Source organism: Dipteris shenzhenensis, chromosome 21 (genome assembly GCF_047967505.1).
Source record: "Dipteris shenzhenensis isolate YYH24624 ecotype China chromosome 21, Dip_SZ_1.0, whole genome shotgun sequence".
NCBI classification, from domain to species: domain Eukaryota; kingdom Viridiplantae; phylum Streptophyta; class Polypodiopsida; order Gleicheniales; family Dipteridaceae; genus Dipteris; species Dipteris shenzhenensis.
In genome coordinates, this window is record NC_141616.1 from 8,319,652 (window position 1) to 8,342,419 (window position 22,768).

General features: G+C 43.7%; 1 protein-coding gene across 1 annotated transcript; it reads left to right on the plus strand.

Moving 5' to 3' along the window:
* Positions 1-260: 260 nt before the first annotated feature.
* LOC147888450 (uncharacterized) lies at positions 261-12,445 on the plus strand. The gene is made up of 2 exons (XM_087392566.1): positions 261-891; positions 11,089-12,445. The coding sequence occupies exons 1-2, from the start codon at positions 373-375 to the stop codon at positions 11,728-11,730; spliced, it is 1,161 nt and encodes a 386-aa protein (XP_087248692.1). The 5' UTR covers positions 261-372; the 3' UTR covers positions 11,731-12,445.
* Positions 12,446-22,768: the final 10,323 nt, after the last annotated feature.

The window sequence follows — 22,768 nt, forward strand, 5'->3', positions numbered from 1 at the left end:
AAAAAAAGAAAAAAAGAAAGCAAGGTGAATGATAATAAATCATTCATAAGGCGCGCCCGAGATCCAAATAGCGAAAGAGGGCGGAGATGATGCATTGAAAGCGATATGAAAGAGAGAGAGAGAGAGAGAGAGAGAGAGAGAGAGAGAGAGAGAGGAGAGGCAAGTGGACTAATAAAAAATCTAGATTTTTTGAAAATAAAAATTGGCCATTTTAGCTTTCTTGTTGAACTTAGACCTACCTATGGCAGGGGAAAAAAAGTGCCTTACAACGGTTTTCATTCATGAGTCACCACATCCCCTTGCATGTGAGGAGCAAGCTAAGAAGCTGGCATATATGAAACACGAGAATCCTTAGAAGCTTTTCAAGCAATCATGGATCCTCGCTTGCTCATCCCTTTCCCCTCAGAGCAATACCACCAGCTTCACCAGCTCCACCATCATCCCCAGCACCACCTTCCCCAACACTCGTCCTCCTTCCGAGCTCCCCCTCCCCTTCCTAGCTTCGGTTTCTACAGCCTTGAGTCCTTGGAACATTCCTGCACCATTCCCCCTTCCTCCATCGCTCCCTCTCCTCTCCCCCCCGGCATTGATCCAATCCCTCATTCCCTCAATTCCCACCATTACGACCCCCTGCAGCATTCCTCCATCACTGACCCCGCAGCCCCCCACTGGGCCAGAAATTCGGGGTTGAGTGGCTCTTTCGTCTCCCCGCAGGTCCATGTGCCCACGTACAACGCTGATCCGCAGCCTGCTTTCGCTCCTGTGCAGCTAGATCCTCCGTATGGGTGGACCGCTGAAGCTTATGAAGCTTATCAACAGCAGTGGGCTCAGCAGGCTTGGAACCATAATCAGTCTGCGGCCAATGCAGTTGGAATGGCAGCTCTTGCTCCGGTTTGTAAATTTCACCTCCTGCGGCCTCTCGTTTTTCTGTTATGGCATACGTTAAAAGATTAATTGGCCTCTGCGTGGTCAAATTATGTGCCCATCGTAATGAATTTGATCCCGGGAATTGCATTTCAGTAAGCTCGTTCAAAGTTCACTCATCAACATCCGCTTATCCTAGCATTAGCACCTTTACGCCTACTTGACTGAATGATTATTGGTAAGTTTAATAGAGTCATTATATGCTCTGAAAATTCCTAGTCCTGCAGGCAGAAACTGCTGCAAGGAAATTTTGGTCTTTACACATGATTTGAATCCTCTTGGAAGTTGTTTAAGAAGAGGCCTCAAAGGACCCTGTGGTTATTAGTGCCTATCCAATCATGTAATGTGGGCATGTATAAGCATTGCTTGGGAATAGGCGAATCCTAGTCTCAACTAGTGTGGTCTACTTCATTTACCAGAGAGGTCAGAATGAAGAGCAATTAATTGGGCAGAATTTTGCCATACAATTGTTCTTTGAGAAAACCCTTCAGCATTGAGATGGATGAAGGCGATTTGATTGCATTTCAAGCGCCACGTTGATCCAAAGTCACCACAAAACGCTTTTGAGGAAACATTTAGAAACTTTTCTGACCAGAAAAGTTTGTAAGATTGGATATATTCTAGTCTTACGAAGGTGTACTTTTCTGACCGGAAAAGTTTAATTGAAATGGTCCTTTTTTTGAAACCCTAAATTAGTGTTTTTGTGTAAAAATGCGCACAACCGCCTTTTTTTGATTGTCTGTTTGCCATCTCCCTTATTCCTCTCCATCCCATCCCTCATCCCTCTCCATCCCATTCTCTCTAGTTTTAAGGTAAGCCCGCTGCCCATTCTCATCCCTTTACTTCCTGCAGTTTGCTATAGGTCCTGGCCCACTCTCCTATGTAGTAGCCAGCCATTGGCCTGTCTCTGTTGTAGATCTGCTGCCCCAACAACTGTGCTGCCCTACCAGATGCAGATGTTTGCTGTCGACCAGTGCTGGTCCTTTGCAAGCCTCTCCAGTCTCTGCTGACTATTAATAGGGCCCATTACTAGCCCCAGCCCTATCCCATACAGCACTGTCTAGCCCCAGTCCAATAGCCTGTATATGCCCCACTTAGCTGGGCCATATACATGCTCATAACCAGCCCACACATTGTGCTACCCTCCAAGTTTGCTGACCAGGGTGACCTCATTGGCTGCCCTAAACTTAAGCTAAGAAGAGCTGCCCATGTGGCAGCCTGTGCAGCCCACGTGGCAGTCTTCCTTGCTCCCTCTTCACGTTCTTGTTTGACACAATGCATACCCATATGCCACAGGTATAAAGCCCCGTTGCACTCCTCATATGGGGGCTAACAGGTGGGGCATTGACCCTATTTATCCAATAGTGCTAGCTGCTAGGGCTGGTGCTACTGAAGCTGGTGGTATTGCTTAGAGGGAAGGGGGATGAGCATGCAAGGGTTCATGCTCGCTCGCTCTACAAGCTTATACACTAGTTCTCACTTAATAAGATATGAATCCCTAACTACTTCGTGTGCATGAGACATCCCCTTAACTATAGAGTAGGGGGAACATATTGGGCACATCACTGAATCACACTGTGCCCACTGCACATAACATATACATTCAAGACTAATGGCAACAAGGAATGAGAGAATGGCTAATAATTTGATTCAGAAACCTTGTCTATACAGCTATACATGCCCCTTGTGATTGCAAGGAGCTTGCAAAGCAAATAAACCGCCAAAGAAAGAAGAACCGATGAACCATGGCTGCAAGGAGCTTGCAAAGCAAATAAACCGCCAAAGGAAGAAGACTGTGCGCACTGCACATAACATATACATTTAAGACTAATGGCAACAAGGAATGAGAGAATGGCTAATAATTTGATTCAGAAACCTTGTCTGCACTGCTATACATGCCCCTTGTGATTGCAAGGAGCTTGCAAAGTAAACAAACTGCCAAAGGAAGAAGAACTGATGAACCATGGTTGCAAGGAGCTTGCAAAGCAAATAAACCGCCAAAGGAAGAAGAATCGAAGAACTACTTCGTGTGCATGAGACATCCCCTTAACTCTAGAGTAGGGGGAACATATTGAGCACATCACTGAATCACACTGTGCGCACTGCACATAACATATACATTCAAGACTAATGGCAACATGGAATGAGAGAATGGTTAATAAAACCTTGTCTATACAGCTATGCATGTCCCTTGTGATTGCAAGGAGCTTGCAAAGCAAATAAACCGCCAAAGGAAGAAGAACCGATGAACCATGGTTGATTGGAAGCAAAAAACAAGCCGATTTCATGTTGAATGGCAATCAAACCGAGAAATTTGAAGTTTCAACTAGGAGTTCTAGAGTTGTGGATAGTCCACTTACCATAATAGCAACTCCATCCACAAAATGAATTTAAAACATCGTTTACAAGTTAATTTAGGAGGTTTAGATAATATAATAATTTGAATATTAAAAATTTAAAATTACTTTGAATATTTGCCTCATTTTACCTAAGAGAGATGAAACATGAAACGAGATGCTGTAGGAAGGTTTATTTGTTAGACCCAAAATAGATGAAATATGAAAATGTGACCTATAGCAACCTCTTGTTTTCCTATTTCATGTGTTTTGGGTCTAATGAGGCAAATATTCAAAGTATTTTTTTTAAAATTTAAATATTCAAATTGTTTTAACGTCTAAACCTCCTAAAATACCTTGCAAACAATGTTTGATATTCGTATTTCGGAATGGAGTTGTTCTTATGGTAAGGAACTATCCATAATTCTAAAAGACCTGGTTGAAATTTTAAATTTCTCGGTTTGATTGCCTTTTAATATGAAACCGGCTTTTTTCTTGCTTCCATTTAACCATGATTTATCAGTTCTTTTTCCTTTGGCGGTTTAGCTTTGCATGCTCCTTACAATTACAAGGAGCATGTATAGTTGTATAGACAAGGTTAGCCGAATCAAATTATTAGTTGTTCTTTCATTCCTTGTTGCTATTAGTCTTGAAAACTCACACACACACACACACACACACACACACACACATGCACAATGTGATTTAGTGATGTGCCCAGTATGTTTCCCCTACTCTATATTAAGGAGATGTCTCGTGCACATCGAGTAGTTAAGGAGTTCATATCTTGTGAAGTAAGAACTAGTGTATGAGCTTGTAGAGCGAGCGAGCAAGCAAGCATGGACCCTTGTATGCTCATCCTCCTTCTCTCTGAGCAATACCACCAGCTTCAGCAGCACGAGCCCTAGTAGGAGACACTATCGGATAAATAGAGTCAATGCCCCACCTCTTAGAAGCCATATGAGGAGTGCAACATGGCTTTATACATGTAGCATATGGGTTTGCATTTGTGTCATATGGGCACGTGACGAGGGAGCAGGGAAGGCTGTCACATGGGCAGCAATAGATCGTTCTACTTACTTTAAGTTTAGGGTAGCCAATAAGGTCATCCTGGTTAGCAAAGCTGGCTGATAGTAAGCACAATGTGTTGTAGGTCTGCTTGGTTTCTTCTAGTCCTATAAGTAAGCCATTGGTTGTAACACGGCATGGGTAGTACATTGCATGGCAAGACTGATACATCGAATCCTACATCAAAATCCCAGCTGAGCCAGGCGGCCCACCCGTATGCACCACTATGGGGGCCTAGAATCCCTCCCAGTTTGACCCCCCACTAAAGTAAAGGGACTAGTTTCTTCTTATTCTTTCTTGGAGTCAACCGACTTTAGTGGTTTAGGACACGATTAGGCTAAGTGTTTGAATTGAACGTGGGTATGCTTTAATTAGATTGGCTAAGTATAGCATAAGATGATGAGGTTATAGAAGGAGGCATGGCCTCATTGTTGGTTTGATGTTCATTGAGCCTAGATAGGACTCAATCAACCCTATGAATTGCTTTGCGTAGGTACATGCGAGGGGTTTGTTTGTGAGAAGTGCAGCATATCTGGACAGAAATGGAGAGAGAGAGCAAACCTCACACACACAACCGAGAGGGAGAAGAGAAAACACAAGAGATTGCAAGGGTTCTTAGGACAACCCCCCGTCCGGTGGGAAAAACCTTTGCTGTATATAGGCACACGTGCTCCACAATGAGATGCCAAGAATGAGGGAAGGGGGGCCTATATATAGGCTGCCTCGCCCTCCCTAGTCGGCTGCTATAAGGGGGCCAACCCCTTGCTCTAGGGGCTGACTGGACAGCCAAGGTGGGCCGATCCACCTCCAGCCTACAAGGGCTGGCATACAGCCCTATCAGAGTGCTCTCCCCCTGTGCTTGTGAGACGATTGAGCTGCCTCAGCCTGCAGCCCTACACTCACGAGGGGCGGGCACACCCACAACAAAGGCCCTCACTCAGCCTACCCTAACCTCTCACGGGGTGGGCATGCTCACAAGCAAGGCCTTCTCTCTCTACAATGTGACATTAGGAGATGTTTGACCTCTAACACTGTCTTAATGGGATGCCAAGGCCTTCTACGTTGAACTCGGCCTTGGTAAGAGCTAGACTTCCACCTCAGGGGTGAGCATGGATTGATTGGTGAGTAGCCTTCAGTTCTTATATGAAGCCCCATAAGTTGGAACCCCACCCGATACTTGATTAAAGATTTGGATTAAGATTGCAAAAGAAATCACTGGTTTTGGTGCCTATTTCACGTTCTAACCTTTGAGCCAATCCAACCTCGCTTCCAAGCTTGGAAGTATGGTGTCACCATGGCAGAGTTCAATATAGAAGGCGTTAGTGTCCCACTAGGGCACCTCTTAGGTATACTTATTTATGCAAGGCAAATCCTAAGGTTAGTCGAGTCTTATCTAAGCTTAATGGCCATTATCCCCAACAACTATGCCATAATTGTCCTCTTCCTCTTTGCTGTACTTAGCCAAGCTAATTAAAGCATACTGAAATTGACTTAAATCCTAAGGTTAGTTGAGTCTTATCTAAGCTTAATGACCATTAGCCCCAACAACTAGGCTATAATTGTCCTCATCCTCTTTGCTGTACTTAGCCAAGCTGATTAAAGCATACTGAAATCGACTTAAATTCAAACGCTTTGCCCATACTTGCAACATATTTGAAAAGCAGGTATTTACAACGTTGGTATTTTTTCCAAACATTTGGAATGATTTTTTAAAAAATTATTCATCTTGTTTTGCACATGCATATACTGCACATTTTCACAAATATTATGTTGGTCTACTATAAACATGAGAACATGCATGGATTTGCATGAACGCACATGCCTACATTGGAAATTACTTAAATCTAGTCTCCACAGTGTTGAATAGACAATGGGCATTACAAGTTAAGCATGGTTTTGTTTAAGTACGATTTAAAATAGCAAATGATAAAGAACTTTACCATGATTTAAGCAATGATTAAAAAATGCCATGTCAAGAATTTTAAAGTCTTTTTGTAATAAGTATTAAGAACCATAAATGATAAAACATATTTCTTAAAGTTTAATGGAATTAAAAGTAGCCAACTCTAGCCCTTAGATTCAACTATAGAGTAGAGCTAGTAGCCATGAGCATACACTTGTCACCTAGGATCTACTAGCCTAGTGGTTCAAAATACTAACTAGCTACTGGTAAAACTAATTGCTGTACTAGTCTATTGCATACTGTCTACATAGTAGAGACTAAGTAGTAGGTTTGAGACATGGCCATCATGGCTGCCTCCTCCTCGGTGCGCATCCTCATCCTTAGTGTGAGCTTTAGTCAGTAGTCCTATCTGCACAAGCTCCTCAAACAGCTACTCTATATATCATGCTCCTCTTGTAGCATCTCAAGTATGTTGAGAGTCTTGTCTATATCCATCTTTCAGCCAAGGCAATAAAGTGCTTGAATCATGAAGAAACTTTAGATTTGGATTTCAATGCGAAAATCCAAGTGTACCTGGTGAAGTCATCAATAGAAGTGACAAAATAATAGAATCCCCCAAGAGCCGCAACCCTCATGGGGTCCACAAACTCACTATGAACTAGATAAAGCTTGCATGAAGCACCAACTCTCCCATCCTTGGGAAACGCAGCACGGTGCATCTTACCAAGCAAGCATGGTTCACAAACATGAGATCAATAACCATACCCTCCTTATATAACTTCACCAAGGCTCCAAAATTGAGGTTGCCAAACGTCTCATGCTGCAAATGGGTATCTGCCATGGTAGAATCAAGAGCAAAGGCATGTGCATCTGCAAGTGCAGCATCATCATCCAAACATTTGTCATCAGCATCAACTCTATAAAGACCTCTAGTCAATGTGCCAGTCAAGACCATGGTAAAGGCATGTGTAGCATCATACACTGCACACCTAACACCATAAAAAAGAACCTGAAAGCCACATGTAGCAATGGCTGAAATAGAAATAAGGTTATTACGAATGCGTGGAACATAAAGCACATGCTCTAGAGTAACAATACCACCAGAGACAGAAGTAAGAGCAACTTGCCCAATACCTTTCACGGTATAGGATGCGTTATTGGCACATGTGACACTGCCCCCCTGAGATGTATGCTCTAATGAGCTGAATAACTTCAGGCAGGAAGTGATGTGCTTGCTAGCATCATTATCAAACAACCAAGCATCATGAACATCTGAAACTGCCATACAAGCATCATGAACATTAGGATTATACTCACATGTAACCAAGAAAGCCCAATGCTGGTCTTGTGCAAGATTAGCAGACTCATGTCGATCTTTTGAACTAGAAGAACGAGATACTGCAAGACGAGACTCTTTCTTCTTTTCAGATGCAATGCGCTTCCTGCATTCAGAAATATCATGCCCAGGTTTCTGGCAATAATTACATCTCTTCTTCTTTATGTTATCCTCTGAAGAAGAGGCACCATGTGAATGATCAGCATGGGAATGAGAGGGTTTACCAGCTGAACCCTCGCCTTTACCTTTGTGTTTGTGATGGGCAGCAAATGCTTGATCACTAGCCATAGAAGCATTGCGATTCGTACGACTTTGCTCCTCTTAAAGAAGAGGAGCAACCAGTTGGTCAAATGAGAAATGATTGGCATCACCCCCTGCTACCAACCTCAATATAGTAGCAAAGCCTTGATATGAATCATGCAACCCATCAAGGGTATTAGAAACAAGCTTAGAATTAGGCATAATCTCATCAATGTGAGCCAACTGCTCTTTCAAATCCTTCACATTAGTGAGATAGGCATCCATGTTACCACCCTCTTCGAGCTTCCAGTCTTTCAACTGCTTGCAGAGATGGGCAACCCTCGCCTCATTCCGCACCTGATACAAAGATGCAAGCTGATCCCATGCTTGCTTAGTTGTCTTGCAAGATTGGATATGAGGAATAATAACCCGTTTCACTGAAAGAGCAATCAAGGCATGTGCTTTGGCATCACGACCATCCCACTGAATCTGCTCCTATGTAGGCGGCAAAGTACCTGTAGCAGGAGGTGCAGGTGTTTTGGAAGTAGCATTAGAACCATAACCTGAAGACCCATCACTTGAAGCAAAGGCAGTAGGTGCAGCACCATAAGTGGCACTATGTGAAAGCCTGACCTTAGAACCTGAAACAATATGCCATAGATTCTTGGCAACCAAAACATGTCCCATCATGTATGACCACATGGGATAATTGGTGCCATCAAGCTTGTCATCAGCCCCAAGCATCCCAAACAAATCATCTTTGTCGCTAGACATGGTGCTGAGATTCAAGACAAATGCACCAAGTGGCAAAGCAAATGAGAGAAAGGAAACCTCTTAGAATCAAGTAACAAAATTCTGCCCAAGCTTCTCCTTTAGTGCTAGCCTTCATCATGGCTAAGTCTGCCCTTCACCTCCGGAGTGTCAACAGAAACTCAGTATGAAGACTTTGTATAAATGGATGCTCAAGTATGTGTGGGTGTGTGGATTTGTATGTGTGAGAACATATTTTTATATGATGGTCTACACCCACTGTTGGGCGCTGATGACATCAGTGGGGATGTCATAGTAGCTAGTCCTTGCTATGCGTCATGGAGTTTATGGTTTTCAATCTTATGAGTGACTATCGTGAGATTGAAACTGTACTATGTTGTGTTTTTAGAGGATGAGTTTGGGAATGTTCGTGGATTCATCTAGGTATATATCCGTTGTCCCAAGGTGTACTTGTTGCAAGAAAAATCCCCAAAAGGCAACACGAGGCCTTCCCAACGCAACACGAGCCCTTCCCAAGGCAACACGGGGCCTTTCCAAAATGCAAATGAAGTAGAAATTGGCAAGAACCAATGCAACAACGGCTTACCCAATGATGTAGCCCGAAAGGACAGCAGTGTAAGGCTCTAAATGCCAGCAAATGAGGGCTAGAAATGAAAATTACAGCAAAAAAAGTGCTCCCACGAGGAGGAGAGCACTTAGAAATGGAGAGAAAGAGATCCAATGGAGGGGAACTCGCAGCCCGAGCCAAAGGGATGCCAAAGGAGGAAGAATGGGCTCAAGGAGTGGACTCCAGATCACTTCAACAAGCTCCAAAAGGCTCCAACAGCCGGCACACAGCTTGAGACAGCTTCAAAACACTTGCATGCTTCACGAAAACAGCTCCAAAGTGCTGGAAAAGCTTCAAGTTGGCTGGCACACCCCCTAAGGCAGGCCGTACAGCATTAAACGTGTGCTGCAGGTCCGTGCAACAGTAAATGCCTGTCAGCAGATCCATACTGCACCGTACAGTAGTAAAAACTTCAGTACAACAGTCCGTACAGTAATTATGAACCTGTACGGCAGCCATACTGCGTTAAATGCAGCCTTGACAGGTCCGTACAGCTGTAGGACAGCAATAAATACAGGTGAATTTCGTTTGTACAACTGTACGGAATCCGTACAACAGGCCCGTTTTCACACGGCAAATTTGTACTGCAGGAAAACAGGTTGGAGAAGGTGTGACCGCCTCAAAATGCAGCAAATGGAGGAGAAAACTGCCGAAATGCACAGCTTGAGCACTACAGACTCGATTTTTGGCGATAAAACTCCTCCAAATGGCCTCGAAACACTCCAGCTTGCTGCAAATGCCCTGAAAATGAGCTGTCCAGCATGAATGAGAGCTCAAGAGGCTACCAAACAGCTTGGGAAAGCTGTCAATGGCTGAGGGAAAGGATTCCCGACCTGCTCTGATACCACTATTGGCTATGGCAAAGCAATGGAAGCTCAAAAATGGAAGCAAGAAGGAGAAAAACGAGATGCTGTAATAGATTGCTGCAAAAGTGGAGGCTCAAGGGAGAGCCAACATAACAAAATCCTAGGGCTAACTACCCTAACTGGACTAAGTGTCCTAGCTGACCTAGGTGGTACATGTACTAACTGTACCAATAGTCCTAACTGACTATAACTAGGTCTACAAGGCACATACCAAGGAATAAGTAGCACCTATGCATAGCCCATAGAATGGCCTACACCTTCTTGGGATTTATAGGTGCACAACACAAATCCCTTCTGGGATATAGATGCAAGCTGCCCATTGTTCAAAAAAAAAAACAGCCAATCAAAGGCTCAAAATGCAACAACCCAAAAGCATAAGCCCAACTGAAATTTTGCCTGCAAAACACCTGCAAAGTGTCGGCAAATAAAAAAGAAGTGGATGCATGAAAATATGTTCAAAAGGTCTCACAGGGATTTCTGAGATCTTTTGAAATCCTTTTCAAATCAACCATGTGTTCCACATTCCCTTGCAACAAAAATTGTGAACCATTTTGATTGGATTCTGTGTTGTAAGACATATTCTCTCTTGAAAACACCTTATAGGTTTGTTATTTTTGCACTTACAGTATCTGATGCTTTTTTTTTTTTTGGTACGTAATTTTTTCCAAAGCTATAACTCTGCTCAAGTGCTAGCCCGTATCATGAACAAATTTTTGTTAAAGATCAATGTTTTGAATCTTTGTATACCTATTTGAAATTTGTGTTATGTAAAACGTTATGTGTGGCAGTTGTATCTGTTTATCATATTGATGACGTGATGCTACTTTACTTAAATTGTAAACTAATCTGGAGACTTGCCCATAACGACCATCAAGCTCCCCCTGAAGATCAGTAAGTGATAACTTGAATCAATAGTATCCAATGTGTGACTGTGATGTATTCAGCTTATAGGAATAGGGTTCTTGGGAAGGTCTTTATGTAATTCAATGGGTAGCTGGTCTTTCTACATTGCTTCTCCTGTCCTGAGTTTGCTGCAGAAGCGTTGGTCTAAGAAGACAAAGAAAATACCTCGTGCGTTACGAGTTTCATTGGACAAGCCTGTCCCAGAAGTGAATCCTGCTGTGCCTAAAAACAAAGCAGTGGAAAGAGGGCCTGGTTGGTGTTATTTATGTGAAATAGATTGCACCACGGATGCAGTACTGCAACAGCATCTAGATGGAAAGAAACACAGGAAACAGCTTCAACGTCAGAAAGGTGCAGTTGAAGCGACTTCAGAGGCTGCTGATAATAAACCTTCCAAGGCAGCAAAGGTATCAGATGTACTTGAGCAAGTGTGGCTGGAAGTATCCCTAATGGGTAAGGGACCTAAGGCAGCCACATCAGCACCCAAGTCAGTAAAACAGGACATAGATGGCAAAACAGACGGAACTACAACAGTAAGGCTTAATAAAAAAAGGCCTAGGGACGAAAGAGAAACTGAGGAGACTGTCCCTGTCAATGCTGCTCTTTTAAATGGCTCAGATGTGGGAGCTTCAGATGAGAGTGCTGGAGTTAAAGAGCAGGAACAGATAAGATGCGAGCTATGCAATGTAGAATGCAACAGCAGAGCAGTCCTTGAGGTCCATTTTACTGGAAAGAAACATGCAGCAAGGCTCAAAAGATCACTTGCCAAGACATAGATTGCATGGTTACCCTTAAATCGCAATGTATGGACAAATGGAACAAGGGATAAAAGAAAAGTGATTTCAAGGTTGGAAAACAGCAGGAAATTTTACCATTGTATACATCGGTTTTAGCCATTGGAAACCTGCACTAAGCTAGGCATGTAATTCCCATTGGGGATATGGTTGACATCCCAAGAAGGAGCTTGCTGGAGTTATAGTAGCAATGTACATGCTCAATACTTTGTGGACACATTTTGGGAAACTATCAGTGACTTGTTTATTCGGCTTTGCTTAGCATTGCATAAAAGGGCGAGGTTCTTCAATTCAAAGCTTTTGATATGAAGGATGGGACATGAGAAAGAAGCTGCTGAATCCTCCCTATAGCATGTGGGGAACCAATGGATAGCATGGAGCTATCAAAGTCTCTATTTTGTTATCAAATTTCGAGACTTTGTTTAGGTTACAGCTTGCCAAGGACTTAATTTCAGGTTACTAGAAGGACACTTCAAATCCACAGTGTACAAGACCAGGAAAAGAAGGCTTTGACCATAGAATCTTGGTGCAATTAGGAGGATGACATTGTTGTGCTCTTCTATTTTTTGGGAGGTTCATCTGAAAGCGTATAATAAGCCTGTGGGATACATAATCAGCTAGAACAGTAGCATCTCTTTTGGTGCCTCCTATTGACTTCTTGAACAATGCTTATGATGCTTTTGAGATTTTGTTTTGTTCTACCAACCATAAGATCGTTCCCTTTCATGAAAAGAAAACGTGGTAACGATGACTTGCATAAAAAGAAACATTGAAGTAATCATGAATTGAAAGCTATTGAAGATAGAAGTCGGTACGAAATTACAGGTTCAACACCAACCCGTAGGCAGGATTGGGAAGTAGGGAGGGTCAATTGGGGTTGTGTGTTGAATCTTTTTCTCCCTTTTTGGGGAGGGGAAGGGAAAAGATCTATTTTTCTTAGCGGAAAGAAGTTCTAAAATGTTCACTTGATAGAAAATAAAGAAGATAGAGATGCAAAATGGGGGGCAAGACAACATCCTTGGTTTTGGAAAACCATTTTTATGTCCCACCTTTTTCTTTTAAAAAGTACCTCACAAAAAACATTATTCTAGTGCTGAGATGTGGATGTTTTGTCCCAAGTTTGTAGATTCCCGAGTTTGGTGGTCTCATGTGAGTAGCAACTACAGTAAGAGTATAGTTTGTCCATCAGACAACATTTTCATGGTTGGGCACACATATTTTCTTGTTTTTTCCCATGTCTCATGATGAGTCAACATCGACGTGCAACTATCACATGTGCATTAATCTAATGGATACAATGCTTTGCACACACATTTGGCATATTTACTCTAAGGCCCATGGAAAGTATCATGGCCATCTAATACCGTTTCAATGGTTGGACACACATATTTTTCAAATTTTCACCACATCCCATATATGAGTATTAAAAAATATGCATCAATGTGCTCCTATCGCATGTGCCATTTTTCGATGGGTACAATACTTTTCACACATCTTAAACCTATTTACTTCAAGTTTTGTGCAAAGGATCATGTCGATTAGACATCATTTGTATGGTTGGACATGGAAATGTTATCGTTTTTCACCACATCTTATACATGAGTATAAACAAAGATGCATCGGTGAGTTTCTACCACATGTGCATTTGTTTGGTGGATATGATACTTTGTAGAATCCTTCACATTATTTGTATTAAGATCCATGCAAAGTATCATCAGTGTCTGAGACCAATTGCATAGTTGGACATCCATGTTTTTCTATCTTCCATCACATGTTGTAGATGAGTATAGGTTATCTATCCCTATAACAACTTATAAGAATATGCTATGCTACTCCAAATGCAATAACACCTAGCAAAAATAATTTTATAATCATGTGTCAGAATTCTAGAAAGTTTTGGATTCTTTCAGCCATCAATGCTCGACATGGTTATGAAAAACCAACGTTGGTGACCCTTACATGTCCTAGTGTGTGAAACGGGGATTTGTAAAATAAAAAGACCTGTATAGAGCTATTTATGGGACAAGAATAGGTATGGTCCTAGGTGTTGCTAGAGCCAAATTGTCATCTGCCAGGAGCTTCCAGAGCCTGCCTGAGAAAATCGCCATCAGCTAGGGCCAGTTCCAGTGCACCAAGGGCCTGCCAGAGGAAATCACACTTGATCCAGGAGCCTGTTGCAGATTGTGATTTCAGCCAGGGTGTCTCTTCCACATTGCGATTTCATCTATAGGTCTTCCGGGGTGTGCCAGGTGACTGCGCCCTGTTTTAGGCATTTCTAGGCTGTCCAGGCTGCTGCAGAAGATTGCAATTTGCTTCCAGACTGTCCAGGCTTTGCAAGGAAACTTACAATTTGATTTATGGAGCTTTCGGGGTGTTTAAGTGCCTCATCTGACAACTTATGTCGAAACTCCACAGGCACGTGGGCCCCTGAAGTGATCCACTGAAGGCTTTCTCCCATGCCAAGCCGCATAGGGAGTGATTGTCTTCAAAGCCTTTGTGGGAGCCCGATTCAAAACATAGTTTGCACACGTGAGGCCTTCGAGTCAAAACGTGTGAGGCAACTTTTTACTGGTAAGCATGCATCTATCCATCTCCATAAGAGTGCGATTCTTGCGCTCAGCTTTGCCATTTTGCTAAGGTGTAAGCCTCACTGTAAGCTGATGCGTGATGCTTTTCTTCTTCAAGAATGCCTCAAACTCATGAGACATATACTCCCCTCCTCTATCTGTGTGAAGTGTCTGCACCTTGAGTCTTGTGTCATTCTCATCCATAGCCACAAAGTGTTTGAAATGCATAAATACTTCTGATTTTGCCTTAAGACCATAGACCCAAGTGTAATTAGTGAAATCATCTATGAATGTAACATAATAGAGATAACCACCAAAAGTAGGTGTCCTCATGGGACCGCACACATCACTGTGAATGAGTTGGTATTTGCGTGTAGCTCTCACTAGACCATCCTTCTTAAAAGGAAATCTATGCATCTTGCCAAGGATGCAACCCTCACATGCATGAGGAGGAGGTGACTCCAAAGGAGGCAATGCATCAACCATAGCATACAGAGTGAGGTCCTTAATATTAGGACATGCTTTAGTTTCTACTTGATGATTTGTCAAAATATTGGGACCTCTTGTTTGGCAATCTTTGATGTGTTTGATGACATTTTGAACAAGCGTGGTATGTGTGAAGCTTGAATCTGTGAAGAGAAATAGATGTTAGGTGTGATTTAGATTGCTCTCTTGTTATAGATGTGTAGGATCTTTTGGGCTTCCATGCTTTGACAAGCGATATGGGGCAAGGTTTTTTGGCATTTCTAAATGCCTTTTTTTTTTTGGAAGTAGAATCTACACTTGTTAACAATGGAAATCGAGCAACCTACATGCAACTAGTTTGAGGTGTGTGGCCTAATTGAGGTGGTTGCATTTATCATTTCCCATGCATCCACTTATGTGACTTTGTTTCCTCTATTGCATGTAGAGGAGAGGGATATTCCCCTTGCATGAGCCCTAGTTGTACAATTATGCTCTCATTAGACCACGGGTGGTGCCTTCAAAGCCCAAACTTCAGCTCAAGATATGTGTGTTTTTAATCAACATTGGTTATGCTTTGTGTGTTTTAGAAACAACTAGTTTGAGGTGTGTGGCCTAATTGAGGTGGTTGCATTTATCATTTCCCATGCATCCACTTACGTGACTTTGTTTCCTCTATTGCATGTAGAGGAGAGGGATATTCCCCTTGCATGAGCCCTAGTTGTACAATTATGCTCTCATTAGACCACGGGTGGTGCCTTCAAAGCCCAAACTTCAGCTCAAGATGTGTGTTTTTTATCAACATTGGTTATGCTTTGTGTGTTTTAGAAACTAAATTTAGGTGGTAAAACCTCTCTGCTCTTGGAGTGTCCTTTAGCATTATGTGAATATTTATTTATTTCTTTTTTCTTTAAAGATTGGATGCAATTGGGGAAGATCAGTCAAAGTCACAAACTATCATTCAAAGATATCTGAGGAGAATTTTGAATTCAATTCATTTCCAATGAGATTTGATGGCTCTTGGAAAATGCCCTAGATGTTGGACAAGTTTCCAACTCGTTTGCTCTAATTGAGCAACTTATAAGAAAATCCCCAACAAAAGTTGAGGATATCCAATTGAGAAAATGGCAAAATTCAAAATGAGTCTCCGTACATTTCAACATATTTTTTTTTTCTCCGGAAAAACAGTGCTAATTATATTACTTCGAGAACAAGATACAAAAGGTGAGCTTGTAGCTGACGGGCTGTGTTCACAAATCGGACACAGCCCTAAAAGGTAACAAAATAAATCACTCTCTCACGGCGGGATAAGGCGAGTGTGAATGAACAGCCATCGGGGTGGTGAGTAGCACCACCGAAGGCCCTGCGAAGTCTGCTCGAAGAAGAGGCGCTGGGTGTCCCAAGCCCGGAGGAAGCGTCTCCGCTTCTCCCGACCGGACCGGGAATCTCCCTGAATCTGGTCCCACTGGCCTCTGAGGGTATGAATAATCTCGCTCCAAATATCAGTCATGATCTGGGCAGTCGATAAGGAGGTGCCACCGAGGATCTGCGCGCAACACGAGGTCCAAATGTGCCACCCTGCGATGCTGCTAATAATCTCCCAGACTGGCTGCCTCTCCTGAACTCCTGTATCAGCCTCTGCTAGGTGCTGCGGGATACCCTCAAGCGGCCCCCACGTTCCCTGTGTGATAAGGAAAGTGGGGTCCTGCTGGCATGCCTCGAATAAGTGATGTAGACCAGGTGCGGTGCTGCACTAACAGAACGCGCCCCAAGTGATCACACCTAGCTCCGGTGCTGCACGAGTGAGAATCCCGAAAGTCCACCTCCACACTTCCTGGGCGCGAGTGCAGCTCCACAGGCAGTGTTTTGGTGACTCCTCAACCTCATGGCAGATCTGACAGTGTCCGTCCTGGCCTATCTGTCGCAACCAGCTCCCCACCGGAAGACCTTTGTGGGCAAGAAGCCATAGGAAGTAGGAGATCGTCCGCAGCCGCCAGCTCTCCCACAAGGCCTTCCAGAAGGCCTGCAAAAAGAATCTGGAAATACCCTGTGCATACCAGCTGGGCCGCTGGGTGGGGGGGTGGCTCTGCATCCTCCCAAGAACTCGCCTGCCCAAAGTCGTGCTGTAGGCAAAGAAGGAGGTCGGCCCCTGTCCTGTCATGATCTCTGGCCAACTCCACTCTCCTGGGTCCCAATCAAGCTCTGACAAGGCCCGCCCCTCTTAGAGCCAGAGTCGCCAAAGCTGCATCTGATCCTGCTCAATGCTAGGATCGGTACGCCAGACCTTCCCCAAAAGGCCTACGACCCGAACCCTCTGCCATGGGAGTAGGGGGTCGATGAGCGCATCCTCTCTCCTGAGTCGTCCATCCCCCATAACCGCGAAGAAGGAAATAGAGGAGTCGTCCATACGTCCTGCGACCACCAGTGGGATGCCACGGGGGGTGAACTGTCCCAGCCAACGGTCGTCACTAGGCATGAGGATCTGAGGCTCAGGTGGAACCAACCAATCAGCTGGGATCGCGCCGTCGATCTCCGTGCGTCTCGCCTGGGCTCCACGTGCACCTCCAGCTGCGTCTGCGAGATCAGCCGTCTCCAAATGTCTGTACGTGTCCCTCCAAACTCGAAGGGACCGGGCTGGCCCCCTCATCCAGCCATCCCACCTGATATGTGATCTCTCCCCCAACTGAATGCCCTCGGCATCTCTGACCTGATCATTCCAGATAAGCGGATGGCGATCGATCTCCTCCTGACAGCGGGGAGGGGACTGAATGAGACTGAGGCGGAGCCGCCTCCAAACCATGAGGAGGCTACGAACGAGTGGGGAACGAGGCTGAGTGAGCGGGGCGGAAGTGAAGATCCACCTGAGGGACGGGAGCCACTCTCCACCTCGGTGTGGGACACAAGAACCGACCCCCTGCTGAAGTAACATCTTCCACGTCTGCCCCCCCGGGGTCAAACCGCAGATGACTAACTTGCCTAACAAGGCATGACTCTGAAGCTCTGGATCGATGACCCCCAGGCCTCCCTCAGCCTGCGGAAGAATGACTGTCTGCCAAGCAACCCTGGCTCTGGTATCTCTGAGGCCATCCTCCCCGGACCAAAGGAAGTTCCGAACCAGCCTCCTAAGCTGTGCCACGCTGGATCTCGATAAACACCAGCAGGAAGCCACATACCAAGCCGTGGCAAGGAGGACTTGGTTGACTACCAAGGCACGACCTGCAAGGGAAAGCTTAGCAGTGCTCCAGAAAGCCAGCTTCCGTCGGATGGAATCTAGCACCGGGAGAAACTGCTGAGCTGGCGTGATGTCCAGGCCGACCTGAAAACCCAGGTATCTAGCTGTTTGTCCCCGTGGGATCCACCTGAAACCCAAGAACCTCCCCCACTGAGAATGCGCCCCGGGGTCTATGAGAAAACCAATTGATTTGTTCCAGTTGATTTTCGCACCAGCAGCCGAACAGAAGACCTCCAGGGCCCGTACATTTCAACATAAGGGTGATGTGTAGGGTAAAAGGGCCAATCTAATGTTCAATGTCTATGATTCTATGTCACAATAAATATATACAAGCTTCTCAACTTGATCTTCTAGGAGTCTCTTCCTCAAAGTGCTATAGATGTATCGGTACTGGCTCCAATTCCTTTTGGAACGTGAGTTGAGCATGGTTCTATGCCAAATTTCTCATGGGTAGTGGATGTAGGTGTTCACAACGAGAAATATTCACCATCCACCATTTGCATGCAGGTGTACTTTCATTTCTTGTACATTAGGTGATGCAAATAATTTCTCCTTGTATCAATCCTTAGTGAGCTTGTTACAACACCTAGTAAATACAAGATCCATGGATAATATGTTCACACCGCCTTATGGAAATCATTCATGACACCAAGAACCTCTTCAAGTTTCCAGTTCCCCCACTTCAGATCAAGGAGGTGCCTAATATTGTGGGAGAGGAGAGCACTCAGGAAGGGATAAGGAGACACCAAAAGTGGTGGAGCAAAAGCTACTCCAGCTTATTTCTCTATCATATATACTTGAGTATACATGGGCGCTGTACAAGTGGGTGGGCACACTGCCCTTTACCCCAACAACCTCCCACTTAAAGGCAGTGTGCCTTTAAGGGAGTATAGTACACATATAATACAATCAGCCATAGGCTGAAAAACAAGATGACCAGAATGTCATCCTATACCCATCAGCACTTTACAATGTGCAAAGTGCATAGAGGATAAGCTGCTAGCAGACATCAGGTTTGCAGGATAGAAAATGACAAGCTGTAGATGCCTGTCAACCAAGATCTCATGCCAGATCTCACTGGGAGAGTGAACTCTCACCACCACGTGCTCCTGTGCTAAGTCCATAGCACCCGAACTGTCACTGTGCAAAGAAAATGTCTCTGTACCACCTGTGACCATAAGCACATGCCCTATAATAGACCTCTGATGGTCTACCCAATTTGCATCACCTACATGCTGCTCCTGGAAGCATAAGGACATGATGTCCACAACCGCTTCCCTATTGCCAAAATCTACCATAATCATGCTACCAACTCCCACTGCAACGGAAGCAAGAACCGGAAATGTAGCCCCAATGGCAAACATGTGAGAACCAAGTCTCAACATAGTCATGGATGCATGAAGTACTATGGCTGCCATATCAACCATAACTTGCTGCTCAACTGATTTGTGATCGTCAAACCTGCTTTGTTTCAAGTATGGAGCCAATACAGGCAATGGAGTACTCAGTAACTTCCCCCTCTCCATACTGAAACAACCAAGTATCTGACAAACATCATCAAGACCATGCAGCTCCCACTGCAAAGCATCCCTGTTCATAAGGAACCATATGGCAAGTAACCTCAGAAGGATAGTAACCTCCTCAATACTAAGACCATAACCTGTCTCACTGCGCATCACATCCTGAGCTCTCATAACGGTATCAAACCTATGAAGCCAAGCTCGAGGGGATTGCTTCTGGCCATGGAGGCACTTACGAAGCAAACATATCAATGATTCCTACCCATGTGCAATATGACCCGAGTCAATAACTGCAAAAACCACATCTATCCTAGCATAACCAGCCAATGGATCATACCGAGCATCATTAGCCAAGGTATCCTCCTCACCATGCATAGCCTCATCCTCATCTGCAAGAGGCACTCCACATCCTGGGAGTAAACTGTAACTGTCCATAGAAGATGCATCAACAATCTCCATAGGAGTATAAACCTGTGGAATACTCAAGACATCTGACCGTCTCTGACCAAAATCAGGAAGTAATCGTGGCTGTCCCAACTTTATAACCTACTCACCGTGGAAAAAATCTCCCACTCCAAGGGATATGGGTTGTCCCTGCATAGAATTCAGAGGTATCAGTGCACTTACACCCTCCTAGAACACCACTCTCTTGCTATCCACAGTCCTGGGCTGCTGTCCAAACATAGCATCCTCTCTGAAATAGACATTATGGCTGCGAATCAACTCTCTAGTTGAAGAATCCCATAACCTGTAGTCCCTACTGGACTCACTGTATCCAAGGAAGATACACCTCCTCGATCGGGAACCATGAGCATAAGCCTCGCAGCCAAACACACGTAAATGCTCATAACATGGTGCCCTGCCTGTCAAGAAGTCATATGGCACTCTACCATTCAGAAATCTCCTGGGTGAACTGTTAAGCAAGTATGCAGCTGTCCTACATGCCTCAGCCCAATAGCATTCGGTAAGACCTGCATATCGTAGCATGCTACTAATCCTGTCCAATAGAATCCGATTTATGCCTTCTGCCAAGGCATCGTGAGCAGAAAGATGAGAAGTGGTCAAAACCCTCTTGATACCAAGTGTATCACATAGATGCTGAAATCTAGAAGAGGTAAACTCTGCATCACCATCAGTCATCAAGCTCAATAGCTTCTTTCCTGACTGAATTTCAGCATTACCCAAGAAGCGCTGAAATGTATCATATACATCATGCTTCTGCCGAATCGGATATACCCATATGTACTTTGTAGCAGCATCAATAAATGTCACAAAGTAAGAGGCACCACCCAATGAAACGGTAGGCATAGGCCCACAAACTACACTATGAACCAACTGCAATGGCTCAACATACCTCTCACTGATTGTCTTCCTCACAAAAGAGGATCCTGACTGCTGACCATCATCACAATTTTGACATAAAATTTGAGAGACATCCATAACAAGAATGTATCTCAATGTTGTAAGGGCTTCCATACCTGCAGTAGACATATGTCCAAGTCTGGCATACCATAAACTAGCTGGTGGCTGCTTACTAATTATAAGCATCTTATCCTGGAAACCTGATACATGCAATGTATAAGAGAATCCAACCCGTGACCCCCTAGCCATAACCAGATTGCCTCTAGCAATCTTCCATGCATGATCACCCAAAGAGACATGATAACCTGCCTCAACCAACTGTCCAGTACTGATCTTGCTCGTAGCAAGTCCTTGGTATATGTCTAACCCTCTGTAGAACAAGAATAGAGCCGCTAGGCATAATAAGGTGGATATCCCCATAACCATAGACATCCATAGAATGATCAATGCCCATCAAACCACTCTCCACAATGCATTCCTGATATGCACTGAACCATGACCTATGAGGGGTCATATGACATGAAGCACATGGATCTAACATCCAATCACCAAGAATGGGTACATCAGTGGCTAAGAAGGAGGTGTCAAACATAGACAAAAGAATGCCTTCATCACTGCTACTGTCAGTGGAAACCTATTTTTATTCAACATAGGCATCCTGATTGATTGCAAACTCCCATTCTAGCTTAATAGACGTGTTTTTTATCCCCTCTATTTTCCACTCTCCTTTGTATTGCTCGAGAAGTCTCAATAAATACTCTTACTGAACCTTGACTACAACTTAGAACAATGGAGGGAGGATGTTGCACCCACTTGTGATTGTGGAGCTTCATTTTGATTTACATTAGCATAAACACCTTTAGTCATAGGCTCATCAACCGCATTGTGCATAGTGTAAAGAATGAGGAATCTATATTTTTAGGTGCATTTGTAAGTTGTCTCCTACTTGAAGCTCGTTATGTTAATTGTGCAATACTTCTTTTGGCTATTGATAGTTCTCTCATTGCACGTCGCGAGTACCTATGCTTCTATTTCTTGTCTCTATACTTCTAGATTTTGAAATAAAATGCTTAGAAGCAAAGACACGTATCGATCCAATCTCTCTAGATATTGCTTACACATTATATGAATTTATATTGAGAGTGTGCGTTGCATGCAATTTACATGACAACTAGATAAAAAGGAAAAAGGATTTTCTTAGCAACGTCGCTACCTCACTCCCCTCCATAATCTTAATCACATAAATTCTAATTCTAATATGCTAGATATTAGAGAAGTTGACCACTTTTGCAACCACAATTCCTTATCCCCTCACAAGTCAATTGTAGTCGATCTTACCCAATCACGCTAGGTATAAGAGCTGTGGAGTACAATCTTGCCAAATGAAGATCACTTATGGCTCTTGCAAGCATTGTATTTGTAAAAACTTATTGAGAAATAAGAAATATTATTTCCATTTTAATAAGGTTTATGCTTGTATAATGCAAATTACTATTGGTATTATGAATATCATTGGCAATAATAAGTAGTTTACTTACGGTAATATTAATGATTATTTTTTCTTGGCTACCAATATCATAGCATTATTCTTGCACTAACATTAGCGCAAACATGAAAACATCAATGAAAATCTTGATTTATATGTTACCATATTTGGGCAAAGAATGTGCAAGTTTATGGAGCTATGCAATAAAACCTTTCTTGCCACTTTGCTATCTCCCAAAATATTATTCTTGCAATTGAAGCCCCCAACACTCTAGAAGAGTAGTTTTACTTATATACATGAGCATGGATTCTTTTGTATCCATTTCTAACATAGCAAGGATTAAACTTGTTACCATGTGGAATTATTTTACAAAGCAGCAACTTATGATCAT

What these genes read in the sequence shown, in the direction of transcription:
- LOC147888450 (XM_087392566.1), top strand. Translation starts at nt 373, where the DNA reads ATGGATCCTCGCTTGCTCATCCCTTTCCCCTCAGAGCAATACCACCAG. An exon ending in GAATGGCAGCTCTTGCTCCG is followed by an intron (nt 892 to 11,088) that starts GTTTGTAAATTT and finishes AGTTTGCTGCAG; the next exon opens with AAGCGTTGGTCTAAGAAGAC.